Consider the following 23,581-nt stretch of genomic DNA (forward strand, 5'->3'; position numbering starts at 1 on the left):
TCGCGCATGTTAGACCAGTACAGGAGGGGGGTAGTATAAAAACACCAGGGAGGGGGGGGGGCTAGTAAAAAAACATCAGGGGGTGGGGGGTGGAATGGTTAACGCGTGCGCGTTGCATCATTTATATGGTCTGTCATTGAGTCAAGTAGGGTCACCAGTCCAACCTCGTGGGTTTTCTCCGCACTGCTAAAGACCCCTACGCACAAACGTTATATTGAAGTAATATTGAACAATATTTTAGTCCCGAAATGTCCTAGTTTATGTTATGTGGACATTACCCCCACCCCCCTCTCTCCCCCTCTCTCTGTCTCTCTCCCTATAGAACAATCAGGTTGTAGTTTGTAAAACTGAATGTTATATTCGGGCCCAGACATGCGTACCACAGTAGCTGGATAAAGCAATAGCAGCACGTGCACTTATTAGAACAATGTCACTAATCGCTAATGGTGTGCTATATAACAGGATAATCGTAAATCAAGAATCTTGTAGTCTCGAATAGTTGTCACCACGAAGAGTATGTTTCTAGATGTAAGGTCTAAATTTATTATCGACAATTAAATAGTCCGGTGTTAATCCTGCTTGTTTATAACACAGGGCATTAGTTAATGTACCAAGCTCGGCTGATCCTGTCGCTTGCCTGTCATGTGAGTGTCTGGCATTTTATTCCTTGAAAATCTTCGACCTACTGTGTCAATAACCCCGGTGATAAACCCATCTGCTTTACAGTGATATGGCGAAAGCCGTCTTATACCTCTGTACAAGACAACTAACCGTTATAAAGTTCACGCGCATTCTACATGTGACGTCATATCACAAGGTGTCTATCATTGGCTGGATGGCGTGTGCATTGTTTTAAACATAGCGTAAACTGGTCCGGGCAGAATGGCGCCTTTTATTCATCATATATACTTATTTACACTAAATAGGAAATGTTTTTTATTCAGATATATCCCAACACCTTTATTTATTTTTCTAATACTTCAAAAAAATGATCTAGAATTTAATTTACAGAAGGAAAGTTAATATTGTGAGCTAATTAACTCGCACCGATGTCATCTCTTTCAGTGATTGTAGTGGCCTAGCGAATATTCACTGCTGATCGGCTAAATCTACTTGTTAAGGCCAGCTCAATTTTCGTCAAGGTCACTGGTTAGGGCACGTGATTGTTGGCGAGATTGTAGGTTAGGGTTAGGGTAAGCATTGGGGCTAGGTCCAGAGTTAGGTTTAAGAATATGGGGGAGAGGTTAAGTCTCCACATAAGCACTGACCTAGGATGATGAAAAATTAGTTCGTGATCAGTGTGCCACTAGACAGATCCGGGTGTCCGAGGATGAACTTTGTCTTCATTAGTTCAATCAGTTCAGAAATTGGGACGTTAAATCCCATTTTATTTTATTACACTCAGTGAGGTTATAGATGGTAGACTGGAGTCAATAAACACCGATTTCCGAACTGAATTATATCTAACGCAATGTCCGGGCAGCGGCGCGGCGTCATGGCCTATTCTAAATATCAAACGATCAGACGATGGTCTGATTCGGTTTGTTACATAATTCCCATCCGTCGGCTTTTCGGGCAGAAATAATGGAATAAGCTTTATTATGAAAGTTTCGTTGTTTAATGACAAAAAACAAAAACAAAACAATCGTCCAATTTTCCCACCAAAAATGGCCGCCATCTTGGAAATATCTTTATGAAGTGATGGAATAAAGTCTGAAATATTAATACAGTGCCAAAAAAATTAGATAACATTATAAATAAGGTGAAAATAAAAAATAATTTGGAATATTATCGCAAAATGGCTACCCTCAGATAATGGCCACCCATATTATGAAGACCTACTCAGAAAAATGCCAACATTGTTTTTTTGTCATTAAACATCGAAACCTTCAAAATAAAGCTTATTCCACGATTTCTACCTGAAAAGCCGGCGGATTTACATTAAGGATCGGACTACGATCTTTAGCGTGTCGCCCATGAAATCCACAGGATCTCGGTTTGTCACGCCATCGGGACTCCCTATATAGGCGTAGGAGCCTGTAAACTGTCCATTTTTTTCGGGCCATGTATGTCCATCTTTCGGGCACAAACATCAGAGAATGAGACCATATATGGTGAAATATATCTAGCCTCGTTCTTAGAGTCCTTTGTTACATACGATTCATGTACCAATATTAAAATGTTTATTTTGTCTTGAATATTGGATATCAGAAGTTCATCTTTTCCCGGTAAGATCACAACATCCTTGTTGATTTAAAATCACAAATAATTCGTGTTTTCAATGGTCGATATTGAGTTAGAGACTTTTAGCTACTTTAAAACAGAAGGCCTCTTTAAAAACATTCGGTCGTTATGTTTTATTGTGTGTAACAGAGCTTGGTGTACTGCACTAAGCTGTGACAAATTTGCAGCATATACAAGATAAAGTATGACAGGAATCTACTGGGTTAAAACGACAATAACTTGTTATAACATATTGTACGTCAGTTTATAAACTTATGCACCAATGAATATGACATTTAATAACGATATATTAGATATATGTGACAACAGGGGGTTACGTTTGGGTGAATATTCAAATTTCCGTTCTTTAACATTCTCCTGTAAACCAATTTACGTTACATTGGGAAGCAAGCCTAGCTTTAATGCTCTGACGTTTTAATTAAAAGGATATACATTCTACATTCCTTCCATAAATTGATAAACATTGATGAATCATACTGCACAAATTGGAAAAATCGATGTCGCAACACACGGGAGATAATTAAATTCTTAGTCCTGATAGGTGATATTAACGTTTTTTTTTTTTTGTTTATTTTTTTTTTTTGGGGGGGGGGGGTGTTATTTTTTTTTGTTTTTTGGGGGGTTTTGTAGGCGGGGGGGGGGGGGGGTATTAAATAGTATGAAATAGAGAATCTCCCACGAGTCTTTTTTGATATCAGATAACATGCACAAATAAATAAATATAATTTTTTGCTATAGATTTCACTTTTACTGAACATGATTACATTACGGCGTAGTGATACATTATTTTTTGACAGCGATTGAACCATTGCAAAGTCCTTTATATTATTAACCAAGTGTTTCCATCAAGGTCAATTAAATAAAAATAGTTCATTTTTAATAAAAAAAAAAGAAGTTACTTTTCATAAAAAAATGAACTGTTCTTTGAAAATAAAAATGTAGTTCTTTTAACTGACCAATCAAATTCATGTAAACAGATATCTCCTATCGCAGTAGATTATGAAATTTATCATACAAGCGATATCTACTGTAGAATGTATTATTGGCTGTTCTATTATTGGTAGATCAAACTTGAATTGTGCTACGGTATTGAATTTATGGCTAGACTGAAGAAACGGGTGTTTTTAAGTTTGTGAAAAGGGGAACGGTGCTTTTCAGATTTTGTTTTTGTTTGGTTTTTTTTAAAAAACTAAAAATGTTTGTTTATAAATCTACTAGAAAAATATCAAGTCAACCAGACATTTGCTACGATATTGAATGTTCGAGTTAGGAAGGACGGGTTTTTTCTTTTTAGTCCTTCGGACGGGCACGTAAAATAATCCTTGAGTTGACGAAATAAAACTAGTCCGAACGAAACGCCGCTGTCCGAACACATTTTCTCTCGTAGCACACTGCATGACGCATACCCAGTCTTCCCAGAACAGTAGGACGTTAAACCCCATTTCATTTCATTTTAACTAAACATACTTTTCATGGTGGCTTACCACACTATTCCTAAATGATTTAATCCGTTTAGAGATGGAAATCCAAGAAAATATTGGGGAAACGACAGAGCCGTAACTAGCTCAGAGCAGCGAGGGGGACGGGAAGTGTTCTCAGGGGTGCGCTAAATTTGACGGACAATATATATCAATGGTCGACAATTTTTTCACTGGGGGAGGGGGGGGGGGGGCGAAACGTTCTGCAGCCCCCCCCCCCAACCTCTAGAAACGGTCCCGCGCATCCTCTTACAGGACCAACCAATCAATTTGAATAAAAGTTTGTTACATCTGTTTTTACACATTGAAAATGTCTTCCTTTATCACAGTGTATGGGTACTAGGCCCCGTGGATGAGTCCTGGGCCCTATGCAAGAGTCCTGGGCCCTATGCATTAGTCCCAAGCCCAATGGATGAATCCTGGGCCCTATACATTAGTCCTAAGTCCTATCCATGGGTACTATGCCTTGTGCATGAGCCCTGGGCCTTATGCATGAGTATTAGACCCTGTGCATGAATCCTGGATCCTATATATGAGTACTAGGCCCTATATATGAGTACTAGGCCTTATGCACGAGTACTAGGCCCTATGTATACACCCAACGAGTTGGCCCTGGGCATCACCAAACGCCTGCACGCCACAGACATAATCGTTATAATAAGTAACAATAGCCTCTAATAACCAGATACCATTGTTATAATAAGTAACAACAGTATTTTATAACCAGCAGAAGCATCGTTATAAGTAACAATAGTCTCTGATAACCAGATACCATCGTTATAATAACAATAGTCTTTAACCACCAGATACCATCGTTATAATAAGTAACAATAGTCTCTGATAACGAGATACCTGCGTTAAAATAAGTAACAATAGTCTCTGATAACCAGATACCATTGTTATAATAAGTAACAATAGTCTTTAATAACCAGCAGAAGCATTGTTATAATAGGTATAAGTAGTCTTTAATAACCAGATTATGTGATTATAATATACGTAATAGTAGACTCTAATAACCAGCAGACATAATCGTTATAATAAGTAAAAGTAGTCACTAATAACCAGCAGATAACATCATTATAAGGAGCAATAGTCTTGGTATAATAGCTTCGGTTTTATACTGAACATTAGTCTCTTATAACCAGCTTGATAGCTACAGTATTCCCAGTGCTGTTAAATCGTGAAACAGGGGAAATAACTTTAATTATACTCATCGTCAAATTTACTGGTTCAGTAAAGATTTCATTTCCGTAATAAAGGAGGTCAATACAAGCACAAGAACGTCACATGAAATAAAGCTGTAGAAACGAATAATTATAAATGAAATGAAATGGAGTTTAAAACGTCATGTTGTTCTGCTCCTATACTGGGCTAATGAAGACGGGCATACGCCATACAGTGTGCTATGGAGGGAAATTTCGCCCTTCCAGCGGCACTATGGCCTACTCGTATATCGAATTTTAACTGCCAATATGTACACAGGACCTCGGTTTTTCGTTCCATCCGAACGACTAGACAGCTGTCCTTGTCAGGCCCTCCGTCCTGCACCACTGACAAGGAGAAACCACGTCCGAAAAACCTGATGAATTTTTAGTGAGCCAACGTCTTACCCACTTAGCCTCCGTGGCTCCGAATAATTATAAATACAAAATGTCCATTCAAATTATTTATATCTCTTCCACATATATTTATTTTGCATATTTTGTTTTCCTTTTTGAGCGTCTATTTGAAAAATATATTTTGTTTTCGATAAATATCGCTGTAATCCATTTTTTCCTTAGAGCGTGGTGTAAAAATAAGGATACAAGGTCATAGACCCGCATTTTTATCCCGAAATATAGAAGATTCTCGCGAATCCTAAATATTTGGACAAATCGAATATCTTTAATTTAGTTTAGATTAAGACTAAATAAGTGTTAATGTTGATTAATCAAACATTGTTGATTAATCAAACATTCTGGTATTTTTATAGCAAACACAACCTTTGTATAAACGTTTTAGAAATAAAACTGTATCAATATTTCATATATTCCAAATTGGTTTCACTTTAAAAGCTTCTACATGTTGTTTCAGGGGTTGTTTCTTGAAAATTGAATCCCTAAAAGGAGGGTTAGATGGCCGAAAGGATGACGCGTGCGCGTTATATCATTGAGTCAACTGGCGTTGTTTCAATTCCCTGGTTGTACGTGACAAGGAATAGGGTAGCCTGTTTAATCTCGTGGGTTTTCTCCGGGTCCTCCGGTTTCCCCCCACTGCAAAAGACCCCTACGCGCAAGCGAATTATTGAACTAAAATAGAACCATATGACCTAGTTTGTGCCGAGTGGACGTTAACACACTCTCTCTCTCTCCCCCTCTCTCTCTCTCTCTCTCTCTCTTTCTCTCTCTCTCCCCCTCTTTGAATCCCTAAAATTAATATATGTCTAAAATAAATCAATTCCCTTCAGTATTTGTATTGTAAAATATGTTTAGTAGTTTGGATTGGATGAAAACCGGGGTCCACCCGTGTGCGCATTGGTGTGCACGTAAAAGAAAAAAAAATGAAATGAAATGGGGTTTAATGTCATACCTTTATGCTCCGACTGGGCTAATCAGGGAAATTTTGCCCACAGAAAAGACCCTTAAGTGTGCGCTATGATAATAAAAATGAAAACATGACAAATTGTCTACGATATTAACTTCGGTTGAAGCGGACGTTAAACACTAAGAACAACAACAATTTAAATATATTAACATATTTGTTTGGTTGTGTAAACTCAACTCCCAAAAGATACAATAAATAATATATTTTACTTACCAGAAGCTGTTGTGATCTTCACATTCGAGAAGCACGTCTCTTCCTCTATACACCATCTTTCCGTTGAAACTTTTAATAAAGGCAAATACCACAAATCATGTGAGTTATACGCTTAATTTATTTGAAACTGGCCTTCACAATATAAAAAAAAATCACCTCTCTTCACAAAACCGAACTTCTAAGTAGACGTACTGTCACCAAACGCTTTCCATATCACTTGGAGTGCTGGTTGCAATCTTGTTGGCTGTCAGTGAATCGACAACCGTGAAGGGTTTATTGGTCAACTGTGTCTCACGGCTATAGACTTCGTTTTCTAAGCTTCTATAATTTCTGTTATAGATCTAACTAATATGTTATCAAAGACTCTATTCACTATTAAGGGTTCTGTGCTGAAAGCTGACATAAAGTACATTCACTGTGATTCTAAAATGACGACATTTGTCCTTCAACAAGATGTCCGTATTGTCCCCATTTCCCTTTTCTTTAAATCATCAAGGATTTCTTGTCTAAAAAAAAACTCTTTCGAATTTCTTTCTGGCTTTCATTTAAGAAGTGCTTTATTGTAACCTGAATTTTATCAAAGCTTCTCGAATAATAATGAATGGTTTCCATGTCGAAACACAAGTTAGATGTGTTTTTATTGAGCAATCTGTTGGTTGATTGATGACTGCATGGGATTTATTTAGATCTCTCTACATGTTAACTGACAAGAATAATTTCTCCCCATAATCATCGTATACTATCAGGCCAAACAAATTAATGTTTAGTTCTTCTAAATAACCCAGCATAGTGTTGTAACAATTTCATAACTTAAATATTTGGCACTAAAAAGGTTTTAACAAGAGCAACTAAATACCTCTTGTTTAATTTTTATTTCTCCCCATAAGGCCAAATACGTCTATTTTGATTCTCAGGGGGTGTGGTGTAAATAACCCACTCAGTGCCGTTACAATTTCATAACTTAAATATTTGGCACTAAAAAGGTTTTGACAAGAGCAACTGAATACTCTTGGGGTTTTTTTTATTTCTCCCCAAAAGGCCAAATACGTCTATTTTGATTCTCCGGGGGTGGGGTGTAAATAACCCACTCAGTGCAGTTACAATTTCACAACTTAAATATTTGGCACTAAAAGTTTTGAGAAGAGTAACTGAATACCTCTTGTTTTTTTTTTATTTCTCCCTTAAGGCCACATACGTCTATTTTTGATTTCTTCGGGGGTTTTATCATTAAATAACCCACCCAATTCAAAGATCAATATTTGGAACCAAAAGCTTTTATGGAAGAGCAACTTTAGTTTTTAATTTCTCCTCAGAAGGCCAAGCAAATTTAATATGTAGTTCTTTGGGGGGTTTTATCAATAAATAACACATTGGATTGTTGTGCGCGGTTGCTCAGTGAGTAAGACGTTGGCTCGATAACCTTGGACGTCCCGTGTTCGATCCCGGTATTGGCCGAGAAAGTTCGTCGGTTTGGCTCCCCCTTGTGAGTGGTACAGGCCATAGGGTCTGACAACAGACAACGTAAAGATGTTCGGACGGGACAAAAACACAAAGTCCTGTGTACACAATATTGACGTAAACTTAAAAGATCCATTGTCAGTTGAGTCACTGTCCAGACAAAATATCCCTAATAACACACTGTATGCTTGGCGTCTACCCGTCTCCATTGTCCCAGTTGGGGCAGACCAGTACGAGGTTAAACCCCACTTCATTTCATTATGCTAGGATCCCACTATCACGATTCGTGGGGGGGGGGGGGGGTCGATGGCTGAATGGTTAGCGTGGGCGCGCTGTATCATAAAGTCTGTCATTGAGTAAACTGGCGTGGTTTCGAATCCCCGATTGTACGTGACAAGGAGTAGGGTCGCCTGTCCAACCTCGTGGGTTTTCTCCGGGTCCTTCGGTTTCCTCCCACTGCTAAAGACCCCTACGCGCAAGCGAATTATTGAAATAAAATTAAACCATATGTTAGGTTAGTCCCGAAATGACCTAGTTTGTGTCGAGTGGACGTTAAACCCCATTTCTCTCTCTCTCTATCACGATTCGTGCTACGATTGAAATCGTGGTTTTAATCGCGGACTAGGGGGATCACGGTGGCTAAGTGGGTAAGGCGCTGGCTCGCTAGCCTGGAGGTCGGGTGTTCGATCCCTGCATTGGCCGAGAAAGTTCATCCAGATTTTCCGGCGTGGTTCTCCCTTGTCAGTGATGCAGGACGGAGGGGCTGACAAGGACAGCTGTCTAGTCGTTCGGATGGGACGGAAAACCGAGGTCCCGTGTACACATTGGCGTGCACGTTAAAGATCCCTTGACAGTTGGAATTCGATATAAGAGTAGGCCGTAGTGCCGCTGTCCGGGCAAAATTTCCCTCATAGCACACTGTATGGCGTATGCCCGTCTTCATTAGCCCAGTTCGGAGCAAAACAGTAGGACGTTAAACCCCATTTCCTTTCCTTTCCTTTAATCGCGGACTAATCATGAGGATCCTATCAGGTCTTATTATATATTGTAGTCAGTCGTAGCAATCGTCTTGATCGTATCGAAACGTATCCGAAGGTATTTGCACGTAGCAGATCGTGGACTCAATACGAACAATCCTATCGCAACGCATCGCACGACTGTGGGAACGGGACAATCCAATAGCCACGCATCGCACAACAGTGGAAACCTAGCATCAGAACCTAAATTCCAATTGACGTGGCCTATCAATCGATGTGGTCAACACCCTGTAGATAAGTAATCAACATTATTTAAACATTTCCTTTTATTTCTATTCATTTGTGGAACATTTTTCTTGAACACAGAAACTAGTTTACTGATTGAGAAGACCTTTAAATCGTGTCTATGTTTGATCAGATCACTCCAGTTGTTTGCCGACCTCTTCTTTAAAAACAATTTTAGAATGAACGATCAACAATCTGTTTCTCCTTTGGAGGGGGTTTGGATGGCCGAATGGTTAGCGCGTAGGATTTGTATCATAACGTCTGTCATTGAGTCAACTGGAGTGGTTTCAATTCCCCGGTTGTACGTGACAAGGAGTAGGGTCGCCTGTACAACCTCGTGGGTTTCCTCCCACTGCTAAAAACCCCTACGCGCAAGCGAATAATTGAAATAAAATTGAAAAATTGAACCATATGTTAGTCCCGAAATGACCTAGTTTGTGGACGTTACCCCCCCCCCCTTTCTCTCGCACATAGAGTTTTCCTGGTCCTCCCACGGCTAAAAGACACCTACGCACAAGTGTACTATTGAAAGTCTAAACATTTGTTTCTTAGTGGACGTTAACACCCCCCCCCCCCCCATCCAGCCCCTCCCCCACCTCACCCTCTCTGTCTCTCCAGATTCAAAATTATTAGTTGCTAACGCAAAGGTATGGGTTTAGTCTGTGGTCAAGAAAACCAAATTTGAATTATGGTACTACGATTCGTGAGATTCACTCATTAGAGTTTCCAAATTATTCATGGGGGGACATTATTGTCTCTTTTTAAAACTAGAATCGCGCGTAATATTTGTTTCTGATCCCCATATTATGCAAGGTGCTTGTTAATGGCGGTATTATTTATGTTATCTTCAGGAAATATCTTCTCTTAATAACAAACTTAACTTGACACATCTTATCGGAGGTCAGATCATGATAAGCTGAAGTAGAAGAAACTCTTGATATTGTCATCGTTTTATTGTTTATGGAAGCTAGCATACCGCTAATTAAATCTTATTCTGAAACATTTCAGCTAAAAGTTATCTTAAAACGATTATTTCCCATGGTAAATCGATATCGAACAACAGCAGTTAGGTTGTAATCGGTTTTTATAATCATGTTAGCTAATAGTTTTACTGATAACTTTTTCATAATATTTGTGTTTGTATTTTAAAGAGCCAATCTCTATTATATTTTGGAGAGGAAGAGGAGAGAGGAATGAGGTTAACGTCCACTCGACATAAACTAGGTCATTTCAGGAACAAGCATATGCTTCAATTTTATTTTCATAATTCGCTTGTGCGTAGGGTTCTTTAGCAGTGGGAGGAAACAGGAGGACCCGGAGAAAACCCACGAGGTTGGATTATATTTTGGAGAATAAAACTGTGTCCCAAGCTGTATTATACGGTGTCTGGATAAAACCAGACTTTTATTTTATAAAAATAACGTGCAGGGGAAATTTACCGTTCGTTATCAAATACAGCACATGCATTTCGCACTGTTTTGGCCTCTAAAGGAACGATAATAGGTTATCAGGTCACCCAACGAAACAATTGACCCGAAATCTTAGAACGGTTACGTGTCCGGATAAGCGGTTTTGACGTTCACGTCCAAACGACTCAATATTTTGAGCTGGAATTTTGAGACAAGGTAAATACACCATTCCTCTATATTTTGGCGCTTAAATTTCATACGTACCCCGACTTTTATTTCCGATTTTGTGAAAATGGGATAGCCCCTTTAAGTGCATACTGGTTTGTTTGTTTCTAGACAGTTGTGTTAGCGAATTATGATAGAAAAAAAAAATTTTCAAAATAAAGGGTCTTATGACGTTTAATATTAGCAATAAAAGCAAATGATAGAAACTCGACCATGGATCACTCTCATAACGATTCATGTTCGTTTTCAATTTTTCATAAAGAAATACAGGACAAACTATTAATATATCACAATCGTGTGCGTTTCGGTTTTTTTAAAGGTCAAAATCTCGTTTTAGTTGTCTTAAATATACGAGGACCTGAAAGAGTTGTTAAATAAATGGCGTTCTGGTTTATTGAAAATTGTGATTGTCTGCGATATCACCTCGGTGGAAGCGGACGTAAAATACAACTAACAAACAACAACATTGAAAATTGTCAATCCTTGTGTGCAATTTGACGTGTAAATAATGAAAATATATTGGGTAGTATACGGTTTCAAATAGACTAAAGTCACCAAAAATAAAGTCTGATCTTATTAAATCCAAACTGTGCTACTGTATTATGTAAAGACAGATTTTTTTAAGTTGTTTTGTATATATCGGTAATTGTTTTATAATAGGCCTGCTTGTTGAGACATAAAATTGTTGCATTTTGTCTTTTTAATCACGCATCTTTGGACGATAAAACATTCCAGTTGGCGTGCTTAGATTTTAAGTATTTTGTGTTCCCAGAAAATTCTTAAGAACGTTCTTGTGTTTAGATTTTAAGTAGACTTCGGTGTAAGCTCAAACACGTTATTATGTGTTCCAAGAAAAAACTTAAGCGCAACTTCGTTCTTAAACATTTTCAATCTAAGCACAAGTCCCAAGCAAATATGGCTTGCTTACCAACCTTAAGGCCCGGTCCCAGTGGCCGATGGACACAAAACGTATGCAAAAAGGACACAGAAATGGACAAAATTGACAAAAATTTGCGAAAACAGAACGGAAAAGAACGAACGTGGGAAGTATGTAGCGGGGATGTTAAATGGATGTTCATCGGAAGCCTAGCGGATTAAAGCGGATGGAAGTGGATGACAGCTCCGAAGGGGTTAGGCAAACTCCAGACATCCTTCAATATACCAGATACATCCCAGATACAAACGCTTTGTCCGTTTTGAAAACTTTATGTACGAGATGCATACGCTTACATCCTTTCTATTTCCGTGCTAATAACGATGTATAGACGTTCCATGTACCTTATCTTTCCTCCCTCTTTCCGTTTTCAGCTGGAGCGGATGTGAGTTGCGAGGATGTCCAGATGATGCAGAGAGGATACAGTGGACGTTTAACGGATGATAACTTACATGGAACGTTTGGTGCTCGTATATGTCGCGCATTTAAATCGTACACGGCAGAAAGTTCATCCGTTATAAAAGTTTTGTGCAGCTCAAAATTGTTTTTATGACGTTAGAGAGCATCGTAGTCTCAGTTTACCAGTCACAATGTGCTTAGACTCATACTTGACTTGTGCTTACTTAAGAACGGTCTTAAGAATTTTTTAGAGACGGTGTTTTATACAGCTTCTTATGACTTTGTGCTTACTTTTCAGAATTTTCTAGGAACCAGGCCCTGATGTGAGGGATTAGCCAATCAGATGGTTGTTTGTTCGTGTGTAGGGTTTTACGTCCGCTTCCACCTTGTGTGATATCGCAGACATAGTCTGTTAGGTCGAGTTCTTATAGTGCGGGGGGTGGGGGAATGGCCGAATGGTTGGCACGTGCGCGCGCGCTGTATCATAAGGCCTGTCATTGAGTCAACTGGCGTGGTTTCGATTCCCCGGTTGTACGTGACAAGGAGTAGGGTCGCCTGTCCAGCCTCGTGGGTTTTCTCTGGGTCCCCCGGTTTCCTCCCATTGCTAAAGACCCCTACGTATAAGCGAATTATTGGATTAAAATTAAACCATATGTTAGTCCTGAAATGACCTAGTTTGTGTCAAGTGGACGTTATACCCCCATCTCTCTCTCTCTCCCTCTTATATTGCGTTGTGTGGAACTGTGGCTATATATAGACATGCCTAGCACTAGAAAACAAAACAAAGCAAACGATGTATTTCCGAATACCCACTTAAACGGGAACTATGGGAGATTAGATAAAGAGCTGACAGTTCTCACTATAATAGTTAAAGAATAGACAACGTAATGAGAATATGCTGACAATTTCAGCCAAATTGCTCCACTCTGAACTGAGATATTAGCAATTGAAATTTAGGCCTAGCCTAAAAACAAAGTCTCGATTATCCATTTTGACGTTAAAACACCCATCACACAATGTACTCAAATCCAGTAAATATCGCAGGCTAGCGATGGCACCGATTGAAATCGTGGTTTTAATCGTGGAGTAATCGTGGTGATCCGATCAGGTCTTATCATATATGTGGGGTTGGATGGCCGAATGGTTATTGAGTCAACTGGCGTGGTTTCGAATCCCCGGTTGTACGGGACAAGGACTATGTTCGCCTATCTTATCTCGTGGGTTTTCTCCGGGTCCTACGGTTTACTCCCACTGCTAAAGACCCCTACGCGCAAGCGAATTATTAAAATAAAATTGAACCATGTTAGTCCCGAAATGACCTAGTTTGTGTCGAATGGACGTTAAACCCCATTTCTCTCTCTATCTTGTCATATATTGAGGTCAGTCGTAGCAATCGTGTTGACCGTATCGAAACGTATCTGCACGTAGCAGATCGTGGGATCAATAGGGACACATCGCCCGACAGTGAGAACCTGGTATTACATACCAAGGGAGGTAACATATAATAATATACCATCTCCAGTCGCTCTTGCTATTACTGTTAGAGTAGAATGTTCTCGTTGTTGGGCTTTACTCAGGGTGGTGCTAATTGATAAGGCCAGCTCAATTTTTCGTCATAGGTCACGAGATGTAAACAAGGATAGCGCTAATACCAACCCTAACCCTGGACCTAGCCCCAATGCTTACCCTAACCCTAAGCTACATCTCAGCGACTTTGACAAAAATTGAGCTAGCCAAAATAGAATTTACCGCTTTACTCATGTTTGCCCACTGCATTTTATTTAGAGTTATTCGAAATTATGTCCAGAATATCGCCCTAATTATTTTTTTTATTTATTGTATTTTATTTATTTATACTGGCACCCACCTTCTTCAGAAGACGACCACCGCTAAGATTGGTCGCATTGCGTCTTTCTTGCAAGTCCTTATTTCTTTTCATCAGTTCATCCCACAACCGTTTCACCCCGGGCTGTTTCATCCCAACCTAATTTTTTATCGGGCTGTTTCATCCCGGGCTGTTTCGGTTCATTCCCATATCGCCGACTCACCGAGTTTTAGGGGAAAAATTTTGGTCGACGTTATGGGAATGAGTGGCCAAGAACAATGTAGTGGGCAAACATGAGTAAAGCGGTAAATTCTATTTGTTAAGGCCAGCTCAATTTTTGTCAAAGTCGCTGAGATGTGGGTTAGGGTAAGCATTGGGGCTAGGTCCAGGTTAGGGTTGGTATTAGCGCTATCCTTGTTTACATCTCGTGACCTATGACGAAAAATTGAGCTGGCCTTATCAATTAGCACCACCCTGAGTAAAGCCCAACAACGAGAACATTCTACTCTAACAGTAATAGCAAGAGCGACTGGAGATGGTATATTATTATATGTTACCTCCCTTGGTATGTAATACCAGGTTCTCACTGTCGGGCGATGTGTCCCAATTGATCCCACGATCTGCAACGTGCAGATACGTTTCGATACGGTCAAGACGATTGCTACGACTGACCTCAATATATGACAAGGGAGAAAGAGAGAGAGAGAGAGAGAGAGAGAGAGAGAGAGAGAGAGAGAATGGGGTTTAACGTCCATTCGACACAAACTATGTCCTTTCGGGACTAACAGATGGTTCAATTTTATTTCAATAATTTGCTTCCGCGTAGGGGTCTTGAGCAGTGGGAGGAAAACGGAGGACCCGGAGAAAACCCACGAGATTAGACAGGCGACTATTTGTAACGTACAACACGGAAATCGAAACCACAGCAGTTAACTCAATACCATCCAACCCCACATATGATAAGACCTGATCGGATCACCACGATTACTCCACGATTAAAACCACGATTTCAATCGTAGAAGGAAGCGTAATAATCAACTCTCGATGCCATCGCTAGCCTGCGATATTTACTGGATTTTTAACGTCAAAATGGATAATCGAGACTTTGTTTTAAGGCTAGGCCTAAATTTCAATTGCTAATATCTCGGTTCAGAGTGGCGCAATTGGATTGAAATTGTCAGCATATTCTCTTTACGTGGTCTATTTTTTTTAACTAAAATAGTGAAAACTGTCAGCTCTGTATCTAATCTCCCATAATTCCCCATTAACTGGGTATTCGGCAATACATCGTTTGCGTTGTTTTGTTTTCTATTACTAGGAAAGTCTATATATAGCCACAGTTCCACACAACGCACTATAAGAATTCGACCTAAGAGACTATGTCTGCGATATCACCCAAAGTGGAAGCGGACGTAAATCCCTACACACGAACAAACAATCATCTGATTGGCTAATCCCTCACACCAGGGCCTGGTTCCTAGACAATTCTGAAAAGTAAGCACAAAGTCATAAGAAGTTGTATAAAATATCGTCTCTAAAAAAGACCGTTCTTACGTAAGGGCAAGTCAAGTACGAGTCGAAGCACTTTGTGGCTGTTAAACTGAGACTACGATGCTCTCTAACGTGATAAAAACAATTTTGGTATGTGAATTACGTCATAAATTGGTCGGCTGCTTCCCGGCAAGTACTAGGTGTGCGAAAGTGCATTAGCGTCTTTGACATGACCCCTATACGCATATAAAATGTGCCACAAGCTAAAAAAAAACACAATCATATGCAAACAGACAGACAGAAAATTGTGAGAGTGCCTGATCTTAAAGTAGCCCGTGTTTGTGTTGTTTACTAATTGGTAAATACATAAAATGGTTTCAGGGTAGAAGTGAAATTTTCTATTATTCTTCTCGAGAATATGTTTATCTAAAGGACTTTCTCTATCTTTCAGTTGTCTCTTTGGTATCAAAAGATGTAGGAAATGCCGTCGTATAACTCTTGTTTGAAGCAGAAACAGACTGAAGGTTGGTAAGCAAGCCGTATTAGCTTGGGACTTGTGCTTAGATTGAAAATGTTTAAGAACGAAGTTACGCTTAAGTTTTTTCGTGGAACACATAATAACGTGTTTGTGCTTACACTGAAGTCTACTTAAAATCTAAGCACGAGAACGTTCTTAAGAATTTTCTGGGAACACAAAATACTTAAAATCTAAGCACGCCAACTGGAATGTTTTATCTGCCAAAGATGCGTGATTAAAAAGACAAAATGCAACAATTTTATGTCTCAAGCAGGCCTATTATAAAACAATTACCGATATATACAATACAACTTTAAAAAATCTGCCTTTACATAATACAGCAGCACAGTTTGGATTTAATAAGATCAGATTTTATTTTTGGTGACTTTAGTCTATTTGAACACCGTACTACCCAATTGTCTGTCTGTTCGGGGTTGGCGGCTACACTAGGTCTGCCCCGAGTCTGAAATTTGGGGTATAGGGGTAGCTCGGACCGGGGAGTAACATAGGCCAGGTGGCGTTAGTCTACCACTCCTGGTTTTCGGGTTATGACCCCCGAGCGAAGCCGGGCATTCTTCTAGTAATATAATGTTTTCATTATTTACACGTCAAATCTCACACAAGGATTGAGAATTTTCAATAAACCATTTATTTAACAACTCTTCCAGGTTCTCGTATATTTAAGGCGACTAAAATGAAATTTTGACCTCTAAAAAAAACCGAAACGAACCTGATTGTGATTGATATATTAATAGTTTGTCGTGTATTTCTTTATGGAAAATTGAACATGAATTGTTATGAGAGTGATCCATGGTCGAGTTTCTATCATTTACTTCGAAGTCTTGCGGAATTCTGGTGGTGAAAAATTTCCTAACAAAAGTCCCCAAACCTTGCTATTTGCGTACAATCAGGGGCCATAATTCAGGAAGTTACGGCCCTATATGCGCCAATATCGAAAGGAACCAAGATCTTTGGGTTATAAACTTACATTTCAAGTTTCAACAAAATCGGATAAAAATTATGACCTCTTTAGGGTCCACAACCTTGATATACCATATTTTTACGCTATTTGAGAACGAAGGGCGGCCATTTTGTCTGTCAGTTTTGGGCCGATTTTCACGAAATTCGAACTCAGTTCCTTAGGGTGTAACCGTGATATACTAATACGTTTTTTTTAAATCGGATAAAAAGTATGACCTCTATAGGGTCCACAAGCTAAAAACGCGACTTTTTCGTACAATCAGGGGCCATAATTCAGGAACTTACGTTCCGATATGCGCGAATATCGAAAGGAAATGTATAAGCATACATTTCAAGTTTGAACCAAATCCGATAAAAATTGTGGCCTCTACAGTGTTCACAAGCTAACAACGTGATTTTTCGTACAATCAGGGGCCATAATCCATGAAGTTACAGTCCCATACATGCCAATATCGAAAGGAACCGAGATCTTAGGGTGATAAACCTATATTTCAAGTTTCATTGAAATCGGATAAATATTGTGACCTGTAGACTGTTCACAAACAAATGTGGACGGACGGACAGGGGCGACGACAATATACGTCCACATGAAAATGTGGGTAGAATGTTCTCGTTGTTGGGCTAAACTCAAGGTAGTGCTAATTGATAAGGCCAGCTCAATTTTTCGCCATAGGTCACGAGATGTAAACAAGGATAGCGCTAATACCAACCCTAACCCTGGACCTAGCCCCAATGCTTACCCTAACCGTAAGCTACATCTCAGCGACTTTGACAAAAATTGAGCTAGCCTTAACAAATAGAATCTACCGCTTTACTCATGTTTGCCCACTGCATTTTATTTAGAGTTATCCAAAATTATGTCCGGAAAATATCGCCCTTATTATTTTTATTTTTTTTAATTTATTTATTTTTTTTTTTTTTTTTTTTTGGTGTTCTCTTCTCACTAATGACGTCAACTGGCATCCACCGTTTTCAGAAGACGACCACCATTAAGATCGGTCGCATTACGTCTTTCTTGCAAGTCCTTATATTTTTTTCATTTTAAAGATACATTATCGGAGATTCGGCAACGAGTTGGCAGTTCTCACTATATAATAGTTAAAAACTAGATAACTAAGCTACTGTAATTCCCATAAGCCTCGGTCATCATTACTAAAGTCAGTACGATAAACAGCATAGTCCAAAAATGTATTCCAATCTGATAAATATCGTAGGTTAGCGCTGCCATCTAGAGTTGATTATGGCCTGGATAGGTTAATTAATGTCTAATTAATAGTTTATATAACATTTCAGGCCTAAAGAAAGACCTGCAATAGACAGATTTAGCTCTTGCATACTGTATGTTTAAGTGAAGTCTGTATTATTACAGTCCCAGTACTGTACAGTACAGTGGCCCAGGATCTATTCACTTTATTTGAAATGTTCCGGCGTGGTTCCCCTCGTTAGTGGTGCAGGATGCAGGATCTGGCAAGGGACAACGTATAGTCGTCATTCATTGGACGCAAAACCGTGGTTCCGTGTACACATTGGCATGCATCCAAAAGAACCCTTGTGGAATAAGATATAAGAGTAGGCCGTAGTGCCGCTGTCTGGGCAAAATTTCTCTCGTAGCACACTGTTATGGTGTATGCTCGCCTTCATTAGCCCAATCGGGACAGAACAGTAGGACGTTAAACCACATTTCATTTCATTTTCCACAATACTGAACGGAATCTTAGGGATTCAACTTTCACAGTTTGTAACAAAAATAAAAATTAATAATAAAAAAAACAACCTAAAACGACGTGTAGAGGCTTTAAAGAGAACCCAATTTCGAATATATGAAATATTGATATAGATTCCATTTCTAAAACGTTTATACAAAGGTTGGGTTTGCTAAAAAAATACCAGAATGTTTGATTAATCAACATTAACACTTATTTAGTCTTAATCTAAACTAAATTAAAGATAGTCGATTTGTCCAAATATTTAGGATTCGTGAGAATCTTCCATATTTTGGGATAAAAATGCGGGTCTATGACCTTGTATCCTTATTTTTAAACTACGTTCTAAGGAATAAAATGAGTTACCACGTCTGAAAATCTCGATTAACCTTTCCCGGTCAGCGCAAGGATCGAACACGAAACCTCCTGGTTAACGAGAGAGAGAGAGAGAGAGAGAGAGGGGGGGTAACGTCCACTCTACTCGACACAAACTAGGTCATTTCGGGACTAACATATGGTTAAATTTTATTTCTATAGTTCGTTTGCGCGTAGGGGTCTTTAGCAGTGGAAGGATACCGGAGGACCCGGAGAAAACCCACAAGGTTGGACAGGCTACCCTACTCCTTGTCATGTACAACCGGGGAATCGGAACCACGCCAGCTGACTCAATGACAGACCTTATGAGACAGCGCGCACACGCTAACCATTCGGCCATCCAACCCTCCTATATCCAGGTTAGCGAGCTAATGTCGTACTCACCGAGTCACCATGGTTCTCTGGCTATTGTGGGTATTCTGTCAGGACACCAGAATTTTCGCCTACTTTTCGTTAAATTCCAACTTCCAGGGGGTCGTTTACGTGCACTTCAACGTGTACACGAGACAGGTTTTCCGTCTTATACGGACGAATTAGACAGGCCCATTCGTTCTGCGCCGCTAAGGCAAAACCCCGCCCATAAAATCGAGGAATAATCCCCTTGCAAATCTTTCTTGGGAACCAAATACTTCTCATTCAATTGCCTATAAAATCTACACTCTGCGCCAAATTTTTCTTTCTTCCAAGTAAAAGGGCCTATTTTAGCCGGTATTTCCTGTATAGAAAGTTAGCTGACACTCGAGAAAAGAAAAATAATTTCTATGGAAAGCTACACCAGTATTCTGTAGAATTTTCTGCTGAGGGAAACCCTTTATCATAACGTTTAGAGAGATAGTCAAAATTTCCGGGATTTGGGGAAATGAATATAAAGCTTTCCACCCCTTGTGTCAGGCTTTCTCCGCGTATCAATCGTTTTTGCCCATTTATCAAGTTTGTCTACTGGGACATTTTTGTTTACGCCTGACCGACTAAACGGCGGAAAGTTAAAATACAAACATGACCTTGCACAGGTTTAAGTAAAGGTAGATTATTTCTGATTGGTTGGTTTGTTACTTTGATTGACAGCTTCGATCGGGCAATATATAGTAACTTTCATACGCACGTCATCAAAATGGAAATACCAGTTCTGCGTTGTCGGGTCAATTGGTGTAGACCTATTAGTAATTCTTACAGTAGCATTGGTACACTTTCGTAGGATTTATTTCCACAATTACGATGTGTATTTTCTCAAATAAAGTATAACAATTACATTAAAGTTCTGACTCGAATCGGGTTAGGCTATGTTATATAGGCCTAAATATTTATTAGTAGTAAAAACTAAAAAACGTTAGTTTTGATGCGCTTTTGTACGGTACATTTCATCTGTACGGTATGTTTAATTTTCAAAATGTAAAACCTAAAATTCAAATTTTTGACAGGAATATCTATAATTTAATGTCAGCACAGCCTTGAACAGCCCATGCAGAGTCGCCCATCTTGAATCTGCTAGAAAAATACCTCAAATGGGCGGTCCGCTGAGGCGTATAATTGTAGAATTTTCCAGTATGGAAGCCCAATATGCCCACTTCTATTTTAAACACACCATCGTACCCCCGTCTGACATTTACGATACTTTGGAAAAAACAAAATGTCGCAGTTAACTAAGCAGTAATTGGAATCGACATTAGCTTACGCCAGATATTCGTAATAAAGTCGAAAAATAAGCGCATGACGAAAAATCGATACGCGTGGTAGCAACACTGAACTCTCATAGTCATAGAATGCCGACGTCATTGGAAACTCCGATTTTCTATTTATAGAATGAATTGCTTGTTAATATTTGGACTGCAGGGCATTTCCTTCAGTCTGTTAATAGCCAGCAAGTAGGTTGACACGGTATAAAAAGAAATTTTCATTTCATTTTTGAAACAGTTGTGTGTTAGCCTACTGATCAAAATGTGTGAGTTACCGTGTGATGTTGAAGAAGATTTGGTTCTGGACCCTGGGAATAGTCCCTTCAGAAATGAATTTGAACATCAAAAACAATATGGCTGCCGTACTGAAGGCTATTCTTCCGCCTTGGCGAAATTTAAAGTTGATGGCAATGTAGAATGGCTTGATTCGGGAATTAGCAGTTTTGGTGATGATTTTTCTTCAAATGCTAGACTTGACTCAGTGGACAAGCTGTTTACGGGTTTAAGTGTGAGGGATCGCGACCAGGATAGTTACCCAAGCCATTCAGACCAAGTGCTCTCTGTTAGCTTATCAAATCAGATAAATCCTCATAGCAGTTCTTCAGCGATACAAAGCAGCCATGCGTTCGGCAGTGACAGTGCAACTTCTGCATCTAGTTTATTATCAGACAATCATAGGTTTGATAGTGGAGTATGTCAAACCAGTTCGTTAGACTTGAGCCCAGTTTGCAGTTTGCAGAATGACGACTATGTTGTTCCAGAGGCTTATGTTTTTCAACTATATGAACCAGATGAAGATGGCGACAATCAAGTTCACAACAGCATCATCCAAAGAAAACCCGCTGTTGCCGTGCAGGTGATATCCTTGGCAGCAAGCTATGATTGGTTAAATCAAACCAATAAACTCTCTCAGACGCCACTACATTTAGCCGTGATCACTAACCAGCCCGATATCGTCCGAAGACTAATGGTAGCGGGTGCCCAGGTAGATGTCCGCGACTCTAAAGGAAACACCCCTTTACACATAGCTTGTACGAAGGGCTTCACGGAGATCACAAGGATATTATTAAAACCTGTCAATCATACTGAAATACATGTGAACAAATATGAAATTCCCTACCAGAAAATACCCCAGGATCTGGAATCAAGGAACTATGATGGATTGAGTTGTATGCATTTGTCCGCGCTGGGCAACCACTTGGACAATATGTCTCTGTTATTACAGAACCGAGCTAACATTAATATCGCCGATGGAAAAAGCGGGAGAACTGTTTTACATTATGCAGCGGAGTGCGGAAATGAACAGCTGCTAAAGTTTATCTTGAGAGAACCTTCTACGAGGATCGACGAGAAAACATACGCAGGTCTGACTGCCATCGCGTTAGCAAAAGGTCGTGGTTATCTTGATGCTGTGGAAGTGTTATTCGTTCACGGGGCAGACACAGCGGGTCTGGATGAAGACTCGGATGACTCGGACAATGAAATGGATATGATGTATGATGATATTAGAATCGCAGGAGAACCAGTTTCATTTACGTGCTCATGAACTAGATTTTCAAAAATTCACCAAAATGCAATGCTCCATTGAACTCAAAAGTGAACCTGAAAGACATATTTACGTGGAAATTGTTACCAAACAATTACGGTAAAGATACATTATGTGAAAATTGTTTCCAAACAATTAAAGATACATTTTGTGAAAATTGTTACCATATTTAATGATACATTATGTGGAAATTAGTGTATTTGTTACCATATATATTTAACTAATGGTAGTAATTATGATTTTTTCCCAATTTGAGTTTAATGGGCAGCTTTATTATACCAGATTATAGGCCTACTTTATTAAACTAGTTCAGTTTATTAACAATTTCTTAAACTTTAAGACTATTTACTTATTTTGTTTAGAAATTTAGAGTGTCTAATGTCCACTGGTCTTAGAAAATACTAAGACCCTTATTCCTTGTGTGATGTGAAACTCTTAGTGGGGTCTTTATATGTGCTGCACGTGTAGTTACACTGCAAGATAAATCTATTTTGTTAATACACATTATAATGTATAAATTCATAGATGTATATATTTAAATTATTAAAATGTAGAAAAATTAATGTTTCTTATTGTTTTATTTTATTATTCACTTTGTTAGGGTTGGGGCTGTAAAATTATGTCTAGATGTTTGAATGGGATGGAAAGCAGGGGTCCATCTGTGACCACATGAACATAAAAGAAACCTTAACAGTTGAAATTGAAAGAAGAGTGGGTGGAATGTAGCTGCCTGGGCAAAATTCTCCAACCTCCCATTGCACATGCAAACAATAAAATATAGATTATATGTTAATCTCAAAATGCCTGGGCATAGCTCAGCACTTGATTGATTGAGCAGGTTTACAGAACCCAGATCCTCGGCCGAGTTTCTTACTACCTAAGGTTTGCCACTACCCGGGCAATATCCCATTCTGCAATCTGTGCTGCCCAATCTACTTCAACTACATGCAATGCCCTGACAGGAAATCGTCCTGATTAATGAGTGTTGATACCAGATGTAAATTTATTTTGAGGAAAAGAAAATTTGATAAAATTCCTATGTGTACCTCGTGATTGAGGTGGGGTGGGGGGGGGGCGGTGATCTAATAGTCTGTCATTTAGTCAAGTGAAGTGTTTCAATTCCCATCTTGTACATGACAAGACGTAGAGTCCCCTGTCCCACCTCAGGGAGTCCATAGGTCCTCCCACTGCTAAAGACCCCTATGCATTAGCGAATTATTGAAAATGACCCATATGTTAGTCTCGAAACGACCTAGTTTGTGTCA

At 39.3% G+C, this 23,581-nt stretch overlaps 2 protein-coding genes across 2 annotated transcripts in view; one reads left to right on the forward strand and one right to left on the reverse strand.

Annotated features, from left to right (window-relative positions):
• LOC126827410 (G-protein coupled receptor dmsr-1) overlaps positions 1-6,649 on the reverse strand; it is a 106,577-nt gene extending 99,928 nt beyond the window's left edge. Inside the window, exon 1 of the mRNA XM_050556720.1 lies at positions 6,519-6,649. Coding sequence (XP_050412677.1) covers positions 6,519-6,574 — 56 coding nt within the window. The 5' untranslated portion in view covers positions 6,575-6,649. The remainder of the gene's footprint in view (positions 1-6,518) is intronic.
• A 14,269-nt stretch (positions 6,650-20,918) lies between these two features.
• Positions 20,919-22,879, forward strand: LOC126827407 (NF-kappa-B inhibitor alpha). The gene has a single exon (XM_050556716.2). It carries the CDS (start codon positions 21,033-21,035, stop codon positions 22,314-22,316), a length of 1,284 nt encoding a protein of 427 aa, XP_050412673.1. The 5' UTR covers positions 20,919-21,032; the 3' UTR covers positions 22,317-22,879.
• The last annotated feature ends 702 nt before the right edge of the window (positions 22,880-23,581 follow it).

Source organism: Patella vulgata, chromosome 7, assembly GCF_932274485.2.
Source record: "Patella vulgata chromosome 7, xgPatVulg1.2, whole genome shotgun sequence".
In the NCBI taxonomy this organism is placed as follows: domain Eukaryota; kingdom Metazoa; phylum Mollusca; class Gastropoda; family Patellidae; genus Patella; species Patella vulgata.

Bases quoted from the DNA above. Each gene is read 5' to 3' on its own strand.
- LOC126827407 (XM_050556716.2), top strand. From the start codon at position 21,033: ATGTGTGAGTTACCGTGTGATGTTGAAGAAGATTTGGTTCTGGACCCT.